At 31.7% G+C, this 20,974-nt stretch overlaps 1 protein-coding gene across 6 annotated transcripts in view; it reads right to left on the bottom strand.

Moving 5' to 3' along the window:
* Positions 1 to 4,322: 4,322 nt before the first annotated feature.
* LOC148304804 (uncharacterized) overlaps positions 4,323 to 20,974 on the bottom strand; it is a 35,530-nt gene continuing 18,878 nt past the window's right edge. For 3 of the 6 annotated variants that reach the window (XM_088267672.1, XM_088267673.1, XM_088267674.1), the window contains 12 exons: positions 20,792 to 20,933; positions 20,590 to 20,683; positions 19,246 to 19,422; positions 15,327 to 15,491; positions 14,655 to 14,826; positions 13,951 to 14,094; positions 12,867 to 13,070; positions 11,649 to 11,850; positions 10,874 to 11,056; positions 9,942 to 10,227; positions 6,209 to 6,397; positions 4,323 to 5,531 (listed from right to left, as the gene is read on the bottom strand). In XM_088267672.1, the coding sequence (XP_088123798.1) occupies positions 5,361 to 5,531; positions 6,209 to 6,397; positions 9,942 to 10,227; positions 10,874 to 11,056; positions 11,649 to 11,850; positions 12,867 to 13,070; positions 13,951 to 14,094; positions 14,655 to 14,826; positions 15,327 to 15,491; positions 19,246 to 19,422; positions 20,590 to 20,683; positions 20,792 to 20,933 (2,129 nt within the window). In that variant the 3' untranslated portion in view covers positions 4,323 to 5,360. Of the gene's footprint in view, positions 5,532 to 6,208; positions 6,398 to 7,348; positions 7,688 to 9,941; positions 10,228 to 10,873; positions 11,057 to 11,648; positions 11,851 to 12,866; positions 13,071 to 13,950; positions 14,113 to 14,654; positions 14,827 to 15,326; positions 15,492 to 19,245; positions 19,423 to 20,589; positions 20,684 to 20,791; positions 20,934 to 20,974 lie in introns of all 6 variants that reach the window. The other 3 variants (XM_088267670.1, XM_088267669.1, XM_088267671.1) reach the window with 3 other exon arrangements.

The raw sequence follows: 20,974 nt of genomic DNA, 5'->3' as shown, positions 1-20,974 counted from the left end.
TGTGGTTTAAGCTTAATATTATTTAAAAACTAATTTCACAAAATAATCTCATTTAAGATGCACTTTAAGGTGGAGACTGACCGGAGCATTTCGTCGTAACATAACGTCGTAACATCGGTCGCGGCGAGCATCACCGAGCATCCGAAACTATGGATGGAGCGCTCGGCTCGTTGTACTGACTGCCTGAATGCTCGCATCGTAACGTGTTACGTTACGACGAAATGCTCCGGTCAGTCTCCACCTTTTGGCACATTATTTTGAATCAGAATAGACAGGCACCATGGCATAGTCTGGTAGACGCTCGACTGCAAAACTGGCATCCCAGGTTTGATTCCTGACAATTAAATATTTCTTTTCAATTGGTCTGGGTGTTTGTGATGTATTTTTCACTTGCTTTCCCTGTCCCTACTATCGTACTTACAGACAAGGGTCTGTAATAAAGGCTTTGCGGGTTATTACATTTAATAAATAAAATTAACAAACTGTATGTGGGCTCTCATTTAAACTATTTCAACTGATGCAAGTCTCGCAGAACACAACACTGTACATTTCTTTAAAATAAATAATTATGTTTGATAATTGGATAATATAATAATGAATTAAACGCAATTATTTAATAAATAATTTATTATCTTAATGTGAACATCATTACATACAAACAACAAAAGTATTGCTTTTCCAAACATTATATAATTTCTTATCAAATCAATGCTTTTTATATTATTTGTAAGAGTAATATTTAATAATATTATTTTTATATGTGGAAGGTAAAATTTACCTTCCAAAATAGATAATTTAATAAGGAATATAAAAATGACGTATAAAAAAACAGTAATTCGTTTAAATTTTTGCATAATATGTAAAATAAATTTGTCCGTCTCCATAGTATAGTGGTTAGCGCATTTGGCTATTATGGAGGCCCCAGGTTCAATTTTCAGGGGGTCTATTTATTTAATATCACCTGGACTAGTAAGTGAAGCGCAAGATTGCCTTGCCTTAACGTAATAAACAATCAATATAAATGCATTGCTTCGATACGGTGGGCTACGCACTATTTTACGCAGATGAGGGTTAGAAGAATATAAAAGAAAAATAGTTGAGGAAATATATTTGTAACAATTACACTTATCTTCAGAATAGCAAAAAATAAAATAAATATGTTTTTGCAAACAAAATCATTTTTGTATTAAAATTTCGGGAATTCTACAGATAATTCAATTCAATTTTGCTGGGTATATATTCAAGTGTGTGTGTGTCCAAATAAAATCCATATAATTCATCATAATTGATTGGATTGATATATGTATAGATAAACAATGCTCTTCTATATTCTGGTGATTTCTATGGATTTTGCTCATACGCTTAATTAATATTCATATATTTTTGGATAGGTAAGTACTTATTAGAATACAACCACTTTTGTATAACAATTATTTCTTTGTTATTCTGAAAAATGTTTTGGATTTGTTAATTCCTTCTAAAATAACATTTTAGGAAAAATATATCAAAATAGAACATCTAATAGATAAAAGCCTTTTTATCTAATAGATATACATAAGTCAATGTTTCAAACGTAATAGATTACCTACCTTAAAAAAAATATAAATGATAAAATTGCACTTGCACACGTGACGGGATAGTAACTTGAAAGTTTATGTTTGAAAATGAGAGACACAATAAAAATATTTGTTTATATATTTTATTTAATATAGTTCTCTTATTCAAATATCAAGTGTATAATTTAATATCGAAAAAGTTTGTGACTTATATATCTATTATTGTTATACAAAAATCAACAAATAAGTGTTTAAAAATAGTTAATAAAATAAAGGTCATGCCTCGCAACTTGAATACTACGACAGATTTAAATCGCAAGGATTGCATTAACTGTAGACAAGACATAATTCTTGAAGGACGAAAAAAGGCTAACTTCTTTTCATATTATCAGTATGTATGTATGTATTTTTTGAGTATAACAAGTATTGTCGCATTCTAAGGACATAAAATGATAAAACTTTCGAAATAAGAATACCAAATAAACACAGTTTAAGGAACATACAGTGTGAACAGACGTGTCTATGGAGTTTGTGAGGGTGCCATTCTTACCATTGGTGATATATCGCTCACTCCTTTCAAGAACATCATAAAACTTGATTTTTCAGGAGATCGTTTTTAAAGTTTAAAAATATAATACAATGTATTAAAAATAAATATCAAGCCACTTATTGAACTTTATACTGGGCAACAGATCTTTTTAGGTAAAACCTGAAGGTTTTTTCTCCATTTGAAAAATATTTAGTATATTTAAAAAAATAATTAAACAATACCTTTTCATCAAAATGCAAAAACAACACTTTCTGCCCTGTAGCGGGTAAATATGTTAAAAATATCCCTCTTTTGCTGGGATATTGTTCATTTTCTGGGCATTCCGAAAACATGCACAACGAAAAATTGACGATTTTTGATTTATGATGTTTTTGAAAGGAGTGAGCGATATATAAATAAGTCGGTTCCTCTCCTCCACAGATAAGTTTGACATCAAGTAAGACAGATGTCTATTTTACTATCACTTAAAATTATCTTTGGTAATTGCTAGTAACTTGAGTTTTATTGTCTTCGTTAGAGTATGAGGAAGTAAAAAGGGTGCTTGAATTGCCTTCTTATTTACCTATAAAAATTACAATATGATATGCTATTTGTAAATCATTTACAGTTACCACTACATACATGTCTTAAAATACATTTTAAAAATTTCAAATGAGAATTGGTGACCAAATTGGGATCAAATGCCTTTCTAAAAAACAACTCACCATATGAAAAAGTTGTAAAAAAGAATACCAGAAGGACTAAACTGACATTATATGTGAATTTCACATGCCAACTGGCAATTTGTACTGTAAAATTAGAAGATGGCTACTCAATATGGATAAAACATTTTAGAAAAAAAATCCCCTACCTGTGTATCATGTTACTCTATTCCAGTGGTTCTTAACCGTGTTGGAGGTACCGAACCCCACCAGTTTCATTGGAAAAAATTAAATATGATGTTTTCAAATTCATAGGTACACAAAATGAACAAAACCATTAAAAACAAAAAAAAACATCACATCTCCATTCTATGTGAATCCTCGATTTTGTAAATCACATTTTGCAATGACGACACATTATGACAATAGATCTAGTAAATTATAAATATTGCTAGATTGATATATTCCTTTCAAATAATATACTAGATTAATTTTTCATAATATCTTACAATAAGTCGGGTGTGTGTTTTGATCAAAAATACCGAACCTGGGAGACTGACTTACCGAACCCCTGGGGTTTAATCGAACCCAGGTTAAGAACCACTGCTCTTTTCTTTATTACCATCAAATAAATTAATTTTATGTAAAGAATTTCTCAAAAAACTACAGTTTTTCATAATTGGGCAACCCAGGTTCTGTTGTTTTTTTTTAATTATTTTGTAATAAAATGTTATGAAACAATTTTAGGAATTGACTTGTAATATATTTTATTGTTTAAAAGTCAACAAGTCGACAAAGAAATCTTACATTAAGTTAATTTACATTATACATATATTAACAAATATATTTTTGACACTTTATGGGAGAAAATACTTGATTAAAGTGGCCAATGTAAAATTTGATTTTACTATTCTTGAAAACACTATGACAAACACCTCATGACTGGATTATATTTATAGATGGAAAAAGGAACAGTATCAATATCCTTTTATTTGATTATATTTGCTAATGTACATACATATATTTCAAAGCGATATTGTTATCATCAAAGTGAGAGTAAGTCAAAAGCTGAGAACTGACAGTTTTTAGAAAAATTTAAAAATTATTATATATTTGGGTCGAGTGAATATCAACCCTTTTGTGAAACTCAAATTTTTGTTTGCGTGAAGCTTAAATCTTTGTCCATTTTGCAAAATTTAAGTCAAAAATTTGTCAAATTTCCATTGACTCATTGTTAGACTTAGGGTGGTGACTGACCGGAGCATTTCGTCGTAACATCGCTTGCGGCGAGCATCGGTGAGCATCCGAAACTATGGATGGAGCGCTCGGCTCGCTGTACTGACTGCCTGAATGCTCGCATCGTAACGTGTTACGTTATGACAAAATGGCTTCAGTTAGTCACCACTGATTATTTCCTATTGTTTCCTATTATTAGTCATATCCAATTTATGTGAATTTTTTATGCTAAATTTAATCAGGCAGTGTTTTCTCAAAGCAAAAACAATGGGAATATCGAACGAGACTTGTTTTCCGAATCAAGTCAGTTTATGTATAATTTGATCAAATATTCTATTCTTTCTTATCGAATACTTAACAACGGATGAAAGATCAACAATGTAAGGGAAATTCTATTATAAAATACCCAAGAGTTATAAATTAATATCACCCAAGTTTCTTTTTCTTAATATGATTATGATACGTGGTAAATTAATTCAATGCTTACCAAAAGCGCAATACAATGTTTCACCATTCTATACTGCCCTGTTAAGTATAGATAATAAGCATATCTAAAAAATGTTTCCAAAATGTGATAACCCACATAAAATGCCCTTCAAAACCAGCTCGTAATCAGATCTTAGAATTTTTTATACCCCGAGTAACAGAAATTTATTTTATTATCAAATAAATAAGATAAAATGATATATTTCCTTTTGTAATAATATTTTCAGGTAAGCCTAAGCGGCTCAAACTTGAATATATGAGTCAAGTTTTGTTAGAGTGGGGAATGAACCACGGGCCGTTGATTTGAAGTCACCAACACTACCACAGAACTCTTTGATGACATAGATATGTGTGTTAATTCTTTACTAATCAGGGCAGTTACGTACACAAAAAATGTAGATTTTCTGTTTTAATAAATACCTAATTATATAAAATGCCAAAAGTCATTTTTATTTGCCATTCTTTTATATGTAACAAATTAAATATTTTGAAATTAAAACATAAGATTATATTTTAATAGAATTTTGGTTTGTTAGTAGTTTAGTTTTGGTTTGAATTTAGTTATCAAAAATCTGTCGCTAAAATAATACAGCAATGGAAAGAGAAATTTAAAAATTAAATGGGCTCAATGTCGTTTTAAACCTACGAAGAGTGGCTATATATCTATTTTGCCAATTGTCAATGATGTATGCTATTTGAGTACGTCGCTGAATTGTAGTATTGCTATGTCAACAATTATTTAAAAAATAATAATTTGACATAGGAAAATGATTATTAATAGTACTTAAATAAGATAATAAACTTTGGCATGTTTTTATCAACACTATGTAACGGTTTCAAATCCTTTTTGTGAGCAGGAATGGCAGTTTATTTTCCTCTATAAATTCTTTTTCATTCTCCGTTTCCATATTTGACAATTCCTATCAGCTCGTCAAACAAAGAATTGTTTTCCGGTATGACGTGAGGTTCATTTATTATCTGTCGAGAGAATCTCAGTGCCGCCGTCGCAAGTTTACCAACTGTCCATTTACGATCCATCAGAACTCTGGACAGTGTGTCCAACTGAAAACAAATAATAATTTTAGCTTCTTAATTGTTATTGCTATTATACTCATATCACAAATGTGTACAAAAGGGCTTGTAGATGCCATCACTGTTGCCAATATGTAACGATATTGCTGTTAATGTAACAGTCATATGGTGTTATTCATCAATGCTGTTAAAAGTTCAACCTAGTAATGAAAAGTCTATACAAAAAAAATGATTACCAGTTATTCACTTCCTGTATCAGACCCTCTTTCATAAAAAAATCTTGTACATTATCATCCGCTTAAAATTAGTATAAACTTAACCTGATTCTTTATGCTTTATGAAATATCTAACGCCAATAAGTAGAAATTTGAAAAAATTCTAATTTTGCAATTTATCAGAAAATTTATAAAAAAATGTACTGAAAACTGCATAAATTGATGGCACAATGAGAGTTTCATATTTTAAAATGTTTTTTATTGCGTTAAAAGTCAGTAAACACCATTTAGGAATTTTGCCAATAATGACCCATTCAAACCAGTTACACATATTTATGGTTATTACAGTAAACTAAACTTTCTGCACTGATAGAAAACTGACACTAAATTGGTTTTTGCTGCCACAAAAATCACACATACCCTCTAAACCTATATTTTTTTAAATTCCTGTCATTTTTTTTTTTTTTTTTAAATTGCAACATTTCATTTTACCTTAAACAGTTGTGAATTTCCCGAAGTATAGTACACAATGGAAGGGGCCCCCGCTACACTGGCCGCCAGCCACTGTATGATGAGCTTCAGTTGGGGATCCGCCTTCTTGGAACTCCCGCAGCCCCAATTCCCAGTAATGATGGGCTTCAAACAACTGCTGTTGGAAGTCTTGTTTGCCAGCTGTGAAAGCTTTATCAAAAATAGTACATATCATTAATCTCTAGTCCCGGTCAAGTATTCAATATACTGCTTCAGATAATCAGGGTTTTCTTAATGTAACAGATCTATTGGGTGACAAAATTTAATGAAAATAATGTATGTACATGCACAAAACATTTAAGAGCGCACACATTTTAATAAGTTATAAAAATGGTCAATATTACGCGGATAAAAAATCATGGTTCACTCTGCTTTGTATGTAGATATTAGATTTTTTTTCAGAAAGATCCCATATTTCATTCATGCAGCATATCATCAGAACATGCATTTTTTTTACACATGCAAAACTGCTTAAGAAACAAATACACGCATTCCCACACTCTTGTATTTGTATTTATGTAAACAATATTATTATTTTCATTCACAACAAATGGTCATATGTATTATGAATAATGTGCTGCCAACTGGAGGTGTTAAATATATATTTTTTAAACTGGATTGAAAAAACATAAAAAAATGTTTCATTCGTGGTAGTATTTTTAACACCTTCAATGATTTAACCTTATGAGTATGAGGATAAATGTGTAAACGCCATTTGGCAATACCAATGCAAAGTTGTAGTAGCCGACAAAAAAGTCAAATGGCATACCATTAATATGAAAAATATTATTGCCGTATGATATTTACATGTACACATCCTCGTACCATAAATTGTCTTCAATGTTGAATTATTTAAGGAATTATTTATTTAAAAAAAATATATTATTTGAATTAAAAATATTAGTTTTCTTGTTTATCAACAAGCAGTATTCAACATAGAACAATTACAAGACATTAAAAGCCTTATAATATGAGGGCGAGTTTTTGAATATGTTTATTTTGTTAATCCGTTCACAGCTACAGGGTACACGAAAGCCGATAATAGTGTTATGGAAGGAAACAAATTGCTTGTTATGCTCGTAACATTTAAGAAAATTCTACCTGGGACTTTTGAATCTTTAGCGTTATCGGTTCACATTCGATAGTCTGTTCAATGACATCGGTTATGCAATCTATAACCCAAGCCAATTTCTTTTTCCGAATTGCTTTTCTACTCCCTCTCGTGTCAGAGTCCTGCCGTGCAGTTTTCGACTTTTTGCTCGATCTTCGACTGACAGTCACCTCTTCCGATTTCTCACTTTTTAAATTCCCATTAGGGTGAAGTTCGTTCGGGTTTAAGCTGATTCGAGGGCATCTTTTCAGTGGTTCTTTGGGATCATTATCTACTGATTTATCACTGTTATTATTTTCAACTTCGTTCAAACTTGGCAATTGCAAGCTCTTTGTTTTGTGAGGGGAATAAAAAAAAACATGTGCTTAGTCAATGTGTATTCTAACTTGCGCTATCCACTTTTCTGCCATAGGCGGAAAAGAAGGTTAAAATGTGTGTAATAAGTTGTTGGGAAAGTTCTGACATACTTAGTTCTTTTTTTAGTGCTTTCACAAAAATATCATATAAATATTACAAATAGTCTAAAGTTAACCACCCAGTTGTTTGGCGATAAAGATCAAATATCTGTAAACCATCTTTGGCATGGACCAAGATTTAGTGCATCTTTCTCTCAAGTTTTCTCATAAACTAATATTTGTTGTCTTGTCAGAATTAATAAAAGTTAATTCTTTTAAATGCACGGTCCAGTAACATTTTAATCACATTGCGAAAATCATTGGAATAAGTGAAACGCAAAGCGGGTAATTTACTCGTATATATGAAAATATGTAAGAAATTTCCCAATTGTAATATAATTTATAAATCCATATACATAAAATATACATATAATAATATACATAAATAAAATAATTATTATACTATCTAAAGATATAATAATATGCATACATACAAGACAGGAAGAATTGTTAGATGGAAGGATGTATAAATACGTATATGAAAGGTACAGAGGGATAATGTGCGTTAGGAAAATTATATGAATACTTGTTAAAATATATAATTAAAACCTCCAGTTGTCACATCAGCTAAATTACGCTCAAACCATAAAGTATGGAAACACAATCGAAAATATATTTTATGACTTCAAATAAAAAAAAAGCAATTTTACAACAAAAAAAGTATGTTAGTGCTTTATGTTTTACTGATTTTACTCTTTCAAATAAAATTATTTGTTAGTAGAAAAAAATAAGCATTATCAAATCGAATTATATACAGTTATCCTGTTGGTTGGGACAAAAGTTGTTTTATTAGATAAATGAATGATTTTATTACAAAATGGCTGTGAGTCTGTAAAGTACGTAGCGCTACGTTCCATACGAAAGTATCCTACAATTGTAGTCTTCCCACAATGTACAAATCGGGTAGTTTAACACAATGTAATATATGATTTGTACATCTGAGTTCTCTAGAGTGTGAATTGTGTTTTGCTACATTCAATGCCTTCGGACACTGTACAGACACTGTGTAGTGTGCCATCATAGAGCTGTAATAGTTTGTAGGCTACATTTTTTCTTGGTGTCATGGAAAACTTAAAAAACTATCACGCTAAAGAATTATTACTTTATGATAAATGAATTTACATAAAAATACTGAATTTTAATAGTAGACATAAAGTGGTTATATTGCATATAATATTTAGAATATTTAAATGATTTTTATTAGTTTCATTATTGTAGTTAGAAACAATCCTGTCTCTGTAAGTTAGGAATATGTTGAACAAAATAATATATACATAATTAACATATTACATATTATCTTCATATTTAGAATAAGTATGTTAAAAATATAAATAATAAAAACATTTAATGATATGTGGTTAGCGGAAAGATTTATATACAGTAATATATACAACTGTAATATGTTCCGTAGACCTTTACATATAATGGATTTTACTTCATTTTAGTCTAAAAATTCCAAAGGAAACTTGAAGCAGTCAACGAGTTCAATCCCATATACGCATTAAATAAAAGGATGCTTGGGTATTTATTAGATGTTTCAAATATAATAGGGTATGTAAAAAATTCTAGTTAAGGAGGTTTTTTTACCAATTGGTCCATAATTTTATATGGATATCTCAGAAGATAATTCTCAAGGAGTTCTTTATATCTCTCAATCCTTTCAAGAACGTCATAAATCAAAAATTGTCAATTTTTTGTTGTGCATTTTGTTGGAATGCCCAGAAAATGTACTGTATCCCAGCAAAAGAGGCATATTTTTAACTTAATATTTACCCGCTACAAGGCAGAAAGTGTTGTTTTTGCATTTTGAAGAAAAGGTATTGTTTAATTATTTTGTTGAATATTTTGAATATTTTTCAAATGGAGAAAAAACCTTCAGGTTTTACCTAAAAAGATCTGTTGCACAGTAAAAAGTTCAATAAGTGGCTTGATGTTGATTTTTAATACATTGTGTTATATTTTTAAACATTAAAAACGTTATCCTGATAAATCAAGTTTTTTGATATATGACGTTCTTGAAAGGAGTGAGCGATATGTGATATTTGCATGTTTATGCATTGTGCTTTCGTAGCCTATTTTTTCTTCCAAAAGAATGTAACATTATTATATTTATTAGAAAGCAATTTACCAACTGTGCAGCCAACTTGTGTTTATGTCTCGCGAGCTCCAGGCTCAGGGAACGGACGCTCATGAACAACTTGTTCTTGTTGACTATCCGGTTGTCCAGGCCGTCCGTGAGGGGCACGCCGGCAAAGGACTCGCTGAGCGTCCTCTTCAGAAGGGAGCTGGCAAACCGGACCACGGCCAGGTCGCGGGAGTCGAGCTCTCGGCCCTTTTTGCGCTCGCTGCCGTTTTCCATTATGGGATCGTCGAGCCACTGGCTGAACTGCTCGTAAACTTCCTCCAGTTCGGAACTGATAAAAAAACATGTTGGGTTTTATATCTATACAGATCGATATATATACAGTTTGCCCTTCCATTCTCATATAGTCGAAAATAAGTACAAGCTTATGCTAAAGCAAGTATTCAGTGGGATAATACAAACTCCAAATGGTGCATGAGGCACCGCATTCAATCGACATTGTGTTAATCACAAATTGTACAAAGGCAAGGTAATCGGTGTTGCACTTTAGATCTGGGAGAGGATTGGGATGGTATTTGTTACTTTTTCTCGGTTAAGTTTTTGATGCCAAATTGTCTAATATTTTAGGACCTAGAAATGCACAATACACAGCCAAATTTATAAACTGATTGGTGTGATTACCTTTAAATGATCAAATTCAAAACTAAATTATGTAACAAATTCTTTTGAAGAAGTGGTTGTCTTATTTTTTTTATTCTTTTAATTTTTTATATATGTCTAATAAAAACCCGAGCACAAAATGGTAACACTAAACACTCTTCAAAGCATAGGCTTTTAATGTTGATAAGTGTTCAAAGTATGGGCTTTTAAAAGTTTTTGTCTAACAATAGTCCTGATTAGTTTCATATAGTTTTCTCTTCACAGTTGCCAAGCAGAAATGTTCCTCAACGACTCAAGTTCAGGAACAATACACTTACCTATATTCAGTACTAAAGCTGTATTTGGAGCTGTCGTTTGTATCTTTTCCCACTAATCCAGGACTTCTTCGGTTCCTGAACCTGGTGATCCATTCTTGCTCATGCTGCAGAGAGTCCATGAGGAAGTCTTCATCCAGGGAATCTTCAGCCAGTACGAAACCACCCGATCCGCCTCTGCGTAATCTACAAAGAAAAAATATTCCCTTTTAAGAAACATATTGCCGTAAAAAAATGTTTATTTTTGTGATCAATTTACTTTGTTGCTATTACACGTTTATTGTTCTTCTTCTGGTTTCTATTTTTCTGCACACCCGAGTGGTACAAAGGACACTGAATTGGATCATTCAACCCTCATCCACACCCGATAGTGCATAGGGCACTGCATTATATAAACGCAGTGTTATCTTGATCATTAACACATGAAGCCAAGGTGATCAGCCCTACGCTTCAGGTAATATTGAATAAATATAAGAGTGAAAAAAATCACTCATTTATTTGACTCCCTCCCGGGAATCGAACCCAGGACCTCCAGTACGGTAGCCGAGCGTGCTGGCCATTACACTACGGAGGCATCAACATGAACAGCGGATTGGATCAATATGGTGTGAACTCATTGATTTTATGATGGCTAGGTGATGAGTCCTGCTTTTTATTTACCAGTCTGGGGTTATAAGAGTTAAAAATTAATAAATTATTATATCATTTACCTCCCTGGAAATTTAGCTTGGGACCTGCAAGGTAGTCAAACATGCAGAAGCTGGTTGTAGTACTCTACCTGATATCTCTATCTTGCAACCCTGAGCCAGCCACACTGATGCCCACCGCGTAGCTGGAGTCTGTGGACATGGTGTCTGACAAGGAGTTCTCCATTTCCCTCCTGAGAGCGTCTCGCAGTCTTTGAGCGAAACTAGCACGCCTTTCTGCAGTGTTCAGCTCCATACTGTACTTTCTAACTTTGTTGCCTTCTTCATCGCTCTCTGATAATAAAAAAATTAACGACATGAGTAAGTACTATTATTTTATTTAATTAATGTTAAAATCAAACACTGATTTTTAAAGTCTACTAAATTTATTTTATTGTTAAAAACACATCAAATACAATTTAGTAGACTCTAAAAATCAGTGTTTGACTTTAATATTTAATACATACATAAATTAAAATGGAGTTGTACAACTAATCGCCAAATCTATAAATAGTAATGACTATTTATAATAAACCAAAGTCAAGGTACTAGCGAGTTATCACCATTTATCTTTCACCACATTATTACATAACAGTGTCCATTTTTTATTCGACTTTTAAGTGGTATATACCACTTTTAATTATAATCTATTGTGCATTTTGTTGTATTGAAAATCATTATCAAACACTGTTTAATGACGTTGAATGCATCGAAAGACGTATCACAATAGATTTGAATAAATAGTGGTATTTACCAAGTAAAAGTTACAAAGTTTTCAACCTACTCTTGTACTTTGGAACTCTCTGGATGGGGATAATATCTTTAAATCTAGAGTCCTAGAATAGGGACCCCATAAGAGATAACTCGCCATTAAATGCCAAATCTATAAATGAGTACTATTATATTTTAAAATACTTGAGTGTGTAATTTTTTTAAATACATATATATATATAAAATAAAAATATGGTAAATCAATTCATTGGCAGTTTATCATCAAGTAAATACTGTAAATTAACAATTGAAAAAGATAAATCGAATAAAAAAAATTAGTAAGAGTTGTAAGTAAAAAAGACAGTTGTATCTTTAGTAAAAGTAGTAAAAGACAGTTGTATGTGTATCTAAATATGAGTAGTATAAGAAATATTATTTATATTATAATGTGAAAATCCTTGTTCTTAAACAATTTTATAGTGAAATATTTTTTGTACCTATATTTGTGAATGTTTTTATCTTTCAGTATTTTTAAAAATCAGTAAATTATAGGAGATTTGTGGATAAAATTGCAGGGAAATGTTGTTATTATTTCTTACCTTCGTCGACGCTAGTATTGGCGCTGTGGAATTCTTCGAAACTGGAATGGCAGCTGGAGTACAAGCTGTCACAAGACTCCTCGGTCGGGCGCTTCACCGGCAAACATTCCCCTGATGAGCCCAACACTATAAATCTTCCACGGCGATTGTTGAGTGTATTCATTTCTGGAGACAGGTAGCATTTCCGTTTTGAAAGCTCCAAACCTAGGAAAGAAAGTAAGAAAGAAAAGGTAAACATTTTACACTACAGAGCAAAGATAGCTTTAAAACAAAAAGGTAACAGAATCAATATACAAAATCTTTTTCACATTTTCATTAAATTATTGCTTCATCATTATCAAATAAATAACAGCAATAGCTCATTGATTCAATCAACTATTATTTGAAGATGATTTTTTTTAAATGTCCCTATAATGATTTTTTAAATAAAAGGTTTGTTAGTTTAAAAAAATCATTTAGCAAAAATTTTAATGAAAATTAATTGTTATCTCAACTTAAATGAAGATATTAATTATTGTTAGGATGGTAATATGCACGGTTGATGACTTGTCTTTAGCTTTTTGTTATTATATACAATATACAATGCACATTAAATATTCTAGCTGTGACTATTTGTGATTACAGGCATCAGATTGGTATATCGCTCATTCCTTTCAAGAACGTCATAAATAAAAAATCGTCAATTTTCAGTTGTGCATGTTTTCGAAATGCCCAGAAAATGTACTATATCCCAGCAAAAGCGGCATATTTAGCGGCCATAGGGCAGAAAGTGTTGTTTTTGCATTTTGAAGAAAAGGTATTGTTTAATTATTTTTGTAAATATACTAAATATTTTTTAAATGGAGAAAAAACCTTCAGGTTTTACCTAAAAAGATCTGTTGCACAATAAAAAGTTCGATACGTGGATTGATATTTATTTTTGAAATATTGTATTCTATTTTAAAACTTTAAAAACGTTCTCCTGAGAAATCAAGTTTTTTGATTTATGACGTTCTTGAAAGGAGTGAGCGATATGTATCCTAATTTTTTTATTTGTTAGATAAAATCAACAAAAAATAAAGATAAATGATTGTTTTTTTATTACTTGGGTCGTTCAAGTTGATAGTGGCTGCACAGTAGGCATCCGGAGATGGGGATCTGCTGCTTAGACTGTTGGCCGTGCTGGCTGACAGCTGCTTGATGATGACCGTGGCTTCCACTTCAGGGGGAGTGTGACTGAACGACTCGCCTGAAACATTGTTGCAGTCTTTTGGCTGATATCAAAACTACCTAATGTTTGCTAGATACAAAAGCATATGAATTTTATTTTTATTTGGTGGATGATAGATAAAATAACTAGCCATGTTTTAAGCTAAAAATCATTGTGATTTTTACACTTGGTCTAGAAAAACAGGGGTTTAAATTAAGAGTATCAAGCTATCACAAATTGTGTGCTCAACGCACGTTGGAATTTAATTTCTAAATGTGTTGAAGACTGAGTGCTAACCACGGATAAAAAAGAGTTAAATTATTGTTTTTTTAATTTTTATAAATAATTTTCACAATGAAATTAGTGTCCTAAATATACATTATTAGGTTAGGTTAGGTTACTTTTATAGATACCTTATAGATTAAGTATAATATTCCGATAGTTTTAAAAACATATTGAGTGAAAAAAGCTCTCATATTTACTTTATGGAGTAGGGGAAACTCTTACATATACTTTATAAGAAAATTCTCACAAATACTTTATAAAATAAGAAAATTTCTCAGAGTTTCATGTGTTTTTTTAAAAATATTTCTTATTACCTATTGGTGAGAGTCTTCTTTCTGTATTTTTCTGATGTACTTCCGGTGGTTTCATGGGCTTTTGTTGGAAACCTAATAAGCACTTGTTTAATTCTCTTAACACGTTATCCTCTTCATATTGCCCAATGGGAAGACCACTATAATTTTCTGGGTCTATGCAACACACTGAAACCTAAAATGTTCAGATATATAAGTAGATGTGATATTCGGTGGGGCGAGTGTAGTTTTATTTTTAAAAGAATATGATCAATTTCAATTTATTCCTTAAAAAAAAATCATTGAAAAAGATAAACCAATTAAAATGAGATAAATATATTTTTTTAGTAAGAGTTGAAGTAAAAAAGACAGTTGAATGTTTGTGTATCTAAATACGAGTTGTATAAGAAATATATATTAATAATGTAAAAATTCTTGTTTGTAAACAATTTTTTAATGAAATATTTTATGTACCGATGATTTTTTTATTTGTGAATGTTTTAGTTTTTAAGTATTTTTAAAAAAATCAGTAAATTATATTCTAAGATTAATATGTATATTAAAATTCATTATTGACTTTAACAATTAATGTACATCAGTGTATGGTATTTATTGTTTTCGATCATCCATGGAGCTTTTAAGATACTGATAAAATATCCTAGTACTACTAAAAAATAATCTTAAAATATGACTCACACTTTTTGGATTATCTATAACCTCCAATTGGCACTTGTGTTTGGAGTCTATAATTTTGGCAAAGCGTCGAGCGCCCTCAATTCTCACTACTTCATTATCCTCCAACGCTTCCACAGACAATAGCAAAACCAGCAAATCTGGGACGGTGCACATTGTTACCGCTTCCTGAAATCAAATTTTAAAATTAAATCACATTAATATTGAATAAATATGAGAGTGAAAATGTTTTATATTTTTATCCCTGGGAATCAAACTTAGGACCTCCAACACAGGAATAAATTTACAAATATATATAACAAAGAAATATGATAATTTCAAATATTTTCTGCAGTTTTGAAGACAGATTTATTTTATTTTTACAAAAACAGACTGGATATTCATAAAACATTTATGTTGTTACAAAATGTCGGTTTACCTCTACACATTATTATTTAAAGGAATTAGTCAGAAATTAATATTGTGAATTTCCACAACATCTAATGTTTACACCAGTTCGCATTCAACAAATTTGGAATCATACCAAATAACACTTTCATTACGGGATTGGCAGCTTTTGACATTTTTGCGTTTTGTTTACAATTCTGCCAACATAAATAAAACAGTTTTAACATTCTTCCTGGTAAGGGCAATGTAAAGTCTCAATATTTAGAAATACTGACTATACATTTTTTCATTTCACTAGCCGAGAATTGATCTCTACTATAATGTACTTTTGCAGAAATTAGAAAGATGTTCTTATATTAGAATAGATGTTGTGTCGAAGAATGTAAGGCTATTATGATTGTCTGGCAACTCGGATCATAGATTAATTGTGTCGGGTTGTGGTCCCGTGGTTAGTGTCGCAGACTCTTAAGTTAGAGTTTCTCGGTTCGAACCCACTCTACCACAATTTGATACCTATTTCTAATAATGAGCCGCTTAGGCTCATAAATATGTAGTATGAAATTGAAATATTTCGGTAAATAATAAAAACACAAATATTTCTCTTTTTTTTTCATAAAAAATAAAATCATGTCATTTGTTTTATTTATGTATAACTCTCTATGAAACTTTTTTAATGGACGCCTCAAGAAGCAGAACCCGTGAGGAGATACTCATTTACATTGCAAAATGTCAAGGTAGTATAAACACTATATATAACTTAAAATAAAGTAGTATAAACAAGATGAACTACATGAATAATCACAGTGAGGAAACTTTTAGGTAAATAGGCTACTAACAAAACACACATTGCAACATTATCAATATTTTGGCTGTCTTTTTTTTGGTGGGGTAACACTAAAATAATATATTTAGAACAAAATAATTCTATTACATTTTACATTAATGAAGAGAAACAACAACAAAAAAGTGAAGACATTGTTATTGCAATAAAAATATATTGAGGAAAAATGCATTTTTTAATAAAAATTAATGTATAAACCTCCGATTTCATTATTCTTATTTTTTATACATTAATGGACATTTTAAAAAATCACTTATTATTTGTCCGCCTCCGTAGTGTAATGGTCAGCACGCTCGGCTACCGTACTGAAGGTCCCAGGTTCGTTTCCTAGACGGGCCAAATAAATATAGGTGATTTTTTCACTCTAATATTTATTCAATATTACCCTGGACTGGTACCTGAAGCGGAGGACTGATCACCTTTCCTTCATGTGTTAACGATCAAGATAACACTGCGTTTATATGATGCAGTGCCCTATGCACCATCGAGTGCGGAAGAAGGTTTGAAAATATATAAAATATTATGTATTTTTTTTAGTTTGATTTCGAATATTGCGAAGTATTGCTCTATTTATAGGAAAAAATTTCAGCTGTGAGTCAAAATATGTTGTTATTGTTGTATATATACTCTGTCCTATATACGACAGAGTATTTTAAAAACACCGATGTGAAAAAAGTAACACGTACTAGCTTGAAAATATCCAATTTGGCATTTCACCAAATAGTTGGATAGTTGGCCATGAAATGATTTTGATAAAACACAGACTTTACTATTAGCTTTCTTACTATTTGGTGCTATACATGTCGGGGTCACCAATACGCACGCACTTTGTCACATTCCATCTCTCTTCCAACTGTACTTGACCTAAAATAAGTTCATTGTGCCTTGATTTATTGAGATTTTTAAGTGACATTGATTTATGTTTGCAGAGAATTCTTTAAGAAATAAGATGGGGTGAAAGCAATTGCTTATTATTCTAAATGTATAAAAAAAAGACTTCTGTATAAATTTCCTTATATGTTCAGAATACGCAAGCTTGTACGAGTATGGGTATGCTCAGTGATGGGATTCAAAATTTTGGGATTAAAAAATGTGGCTAACTTTTAACTTAATTTTGTTTTACGAAAATGTAAGTGTAATCATAAGTTAAAATGTACCCATATAAATAAGCCAAATTTTATTTATATATGTTGGAAAAATAAAACAAGATGAAAGATCCTTATATGGAGTGAATTTACGGGATCTATCTTAGTAAGTCTGCTAAAATCAATAAAACAAATTGACATAAAAGTGCAACTTAAATAATTAGCATTTTTTTTGTTGAGATATAGACAGTGATGGGTTTCAAAATTTCATGAACCAGTTTGCCCTTTAGGTACTTTCCCTACCCCCCTCCCTATGAAGAAATATTCTGCACATAAACAGAACATTCACATAACAACTGAGAATGTTCCAATTATAATAGTAGGTACTTCTTTTTACCGAGTGCAAAAACTGAAATTTTCCACTATTTTTTTTCATCCTCCAATTTTTTTTTTCTCTTCGTGAGGTTCAAATATTTTTACAACGTGGCAGACCAAGTGAACCGAGCATGCTCCGATACATGATCTCAATCAGAATATTGTGCGACAACAAAGGGTTAAGGACCAGTACAGCGAACTCCAAAAAATTTAGGGGCTGAATCCCACCACTGGATATGCTACCCCAAAAACCCTAGCCATTACTGCTTTTCTCCTTTTTCTCTTCTTAATGAACATTACTCATTATTCTCCCTCAATTTTTTTCTTGTAGCAATAACATCCTTTGCCCTAAGCTCTATCATTTGCATCATCTGTATCCTATCAAATATATTCTACTCCCCTCTCAGATCTGCAGTGCAAGACTGATCACCAATTTAGTACTGTGTCAATCCGATACGACTGCCTTTAAGCCATTTGCATGCAGACAGGACCCAAAGAGAAGGGAAGTAGAAAATTATATTTTTTTACAACTTACCATACATCAAATACTCTCTTTCTAACACATTGTTCCAACATTCGTTTAAGTCTGTATGATTATGTGTTACAGTGATATTGTTAAAAACCGTCAAGTAATTACATATTTGCACTGCCAGTATTGAACCAGATTTCACCCTTCATTTTTTCCATTAAAAAGCTACTGTTTGCATGCAAAATAAAAAAGATCAAGGTATCCAAACTAACGCTACATATCAATGAAACAGAAAAATCTAAGTTAAACTAATTGGACTAACTTATCAAGTTTTGTGCAGCATATGCTTATGATATCTACGCTTTGATTTGACAATACAGGTAAAAGGGAATAGAAAAATAATTGACGAGAAAAAAATGGGTATTATGAGGCTAGATTGATAAATTTGAATGAGTAAGGTTAGATTGAATACAGTTCTATAGTGTAGTGGTCAACACGTTTGGGTACACTGCTAGAGGTTCGATTCCTAGGGAGGTTCAATATAAATATGAGTGATTTTCACTCTCATATTTATTTAATATCACCCTGGACTGGTACAAGAAGCGCTGGGCTGATCACCTTGCCTTCATGTAATTAACAATAATCATAGATAACACTGTTTCGCTATGTGCCCTTTGCATTGGGTGTGTATAAGGGTGAAAATAAAATTGAATTGGTGATATAAGGTTGGGTTAGGTTCTATTTGGCAGTGTAAAGTTAGGTTACCTGAGAACAGCCATCGGCCAGGACATTGCCACCTAGTCTGGAGGTGGAGAAGGAGATTTCCATGCCCTCAATATTACACCTCTCCATCCTTCCATCGTGCTTAATCTGTAATCTACATAAGGGTAGACTACACTCTAACCAGTCTTCTATTGTGAGCCATTGTTTAGCACTCATCACCTGAAAAATAACCAAAACGGGAATGAAATAAAATATTTTATCACCTTTCTTTCTCATTTATTGTTTCGGCATTCACTTTGTGGTAAGACATGATTAGATTATAAATAAAACAATTATTTTTTACCACTTGAGTATTATATTTATAGTAGATAAAAGCATCTGTAGCTTCCAAAACTAGTCGTCAAAAAAATAATCATACATATGTAAAAAAACAAGTGTTTTATTTATAAGTTTTTTTTTTCTTTGTCAGCTGTCTTTCCACTGCCTTTTCTAATTTTTCCAGTTTTCTCTTGTTTGGGATTTTTCAATTCACCTACTACCCGCGATGGGGACAATGTCATCAGCCCATCTTTTCTGAGACCAGCCTTTTCCTCTTTTCATGTCCCATGGTCTCCACCGCAGAAATCTGGACGCCCATCTGTCCATTCCCTGTCTCACAACATGACCTGCCCATTGTCATTTTTGTCTGGCAATACGATCTACCACACCAACAACCTTTGTGATTTCCTCATTCTGATCTCTCAGACTTATACCTAGCATTTATCTCTCCATAGATCGTTATGATCACCTTTATCTGCAAGTCTGTCCAGATAGTCTGCCTCCTTAGTGCAGCGATTAGCTTGTTTGGTTTTCTTGCTTGAGGTGACAATGAAATATGTGTAAAAATAACTATTTGATTTTCTGCTTGAATATTAATTCAATATCACCTCGTATAAGTGCATGACTGATCATATTGCCATCATGAAATTAACAATTAATCTAACACATTGTTGTCAGGTAGTTTTTTCATCAACCTCGACCCTAATTATACTCAGACAGTCTGCCGCCCGACCCTCAGTATACTAATCACAAGTAACTGCAAACCCAATTCCAAACTGTACAATGTTTTTTTCACGTCTCTTGTACCAAAAGTAAGGTAATAAAACGCTTTTAAGCGTCTCCCGCTCTCTACCAACAGTATCTCCCGCAAACAATGTAAAAAGATGTATTAACACTGCATGAATGTGATCAGTGTCCTATGCATTATTGTGGGCAGAAGAGTGTTACTTAGCTCATTTTCAATTTGATTTTGTAATTATAACTAAACATATTTTTTACAATATTAGTTTATAATTCTATATTTGGTTCTAAGTCGTCACACATAAATAGTACTTAACAAAATCTCACCTGTCTTGATATCTTGAGTGAGCCTTCATTACTATTTTTCTCCAACCAGTCAAAATAATGTAAAATACTCCTAAGTTTTGCCTTTTGGCATGGACTAAAATTAGAAAAAAATTAAAACAAGTTTTAAAATAGAAATAAAAGTGTGGCTTGATCCTGATGAAGATGGTCTTTGCGATGGAATTGCATATTAAATATTGTTTACCTGTGTAAATTCTTGAAAAAATGCGTAAAATTAAAGTCTTGTAGAGTAGGATGCGTTTTTAACGTCCTTTTGGGATATGTTGAAAAAAATGCATGCGCTAACAGTGATGATACAAAGTCGTAGCTCAGTTCTGTGAGGTCAGCTGAAATCAACACAAAATATAAAATGTGAGAATCAGAAAAA

This window comes from Brachycentrus maculatus, unplaced genomic scaffold, assembly GCF_059751285.1.
Source record: "Brachycentrus maculatus isolate JH-2025_06_01 unplaced genomic scaffold, ASM5975128v1 h1tg000303l, whole genome shotgun sequence".
Taxonomy (NCBI): domain Eukaryota; kingdom Metazoa; phylum Arthropoda; class Insecta; order Trichoptera; family Brachycentridae; genus Brachycentrus; species Brachycentrus maculatus.
Note: the sequence above shows the minus strand (reverse complement) of the source record. Positions and strands in the feature narration are given on the sequence as shown.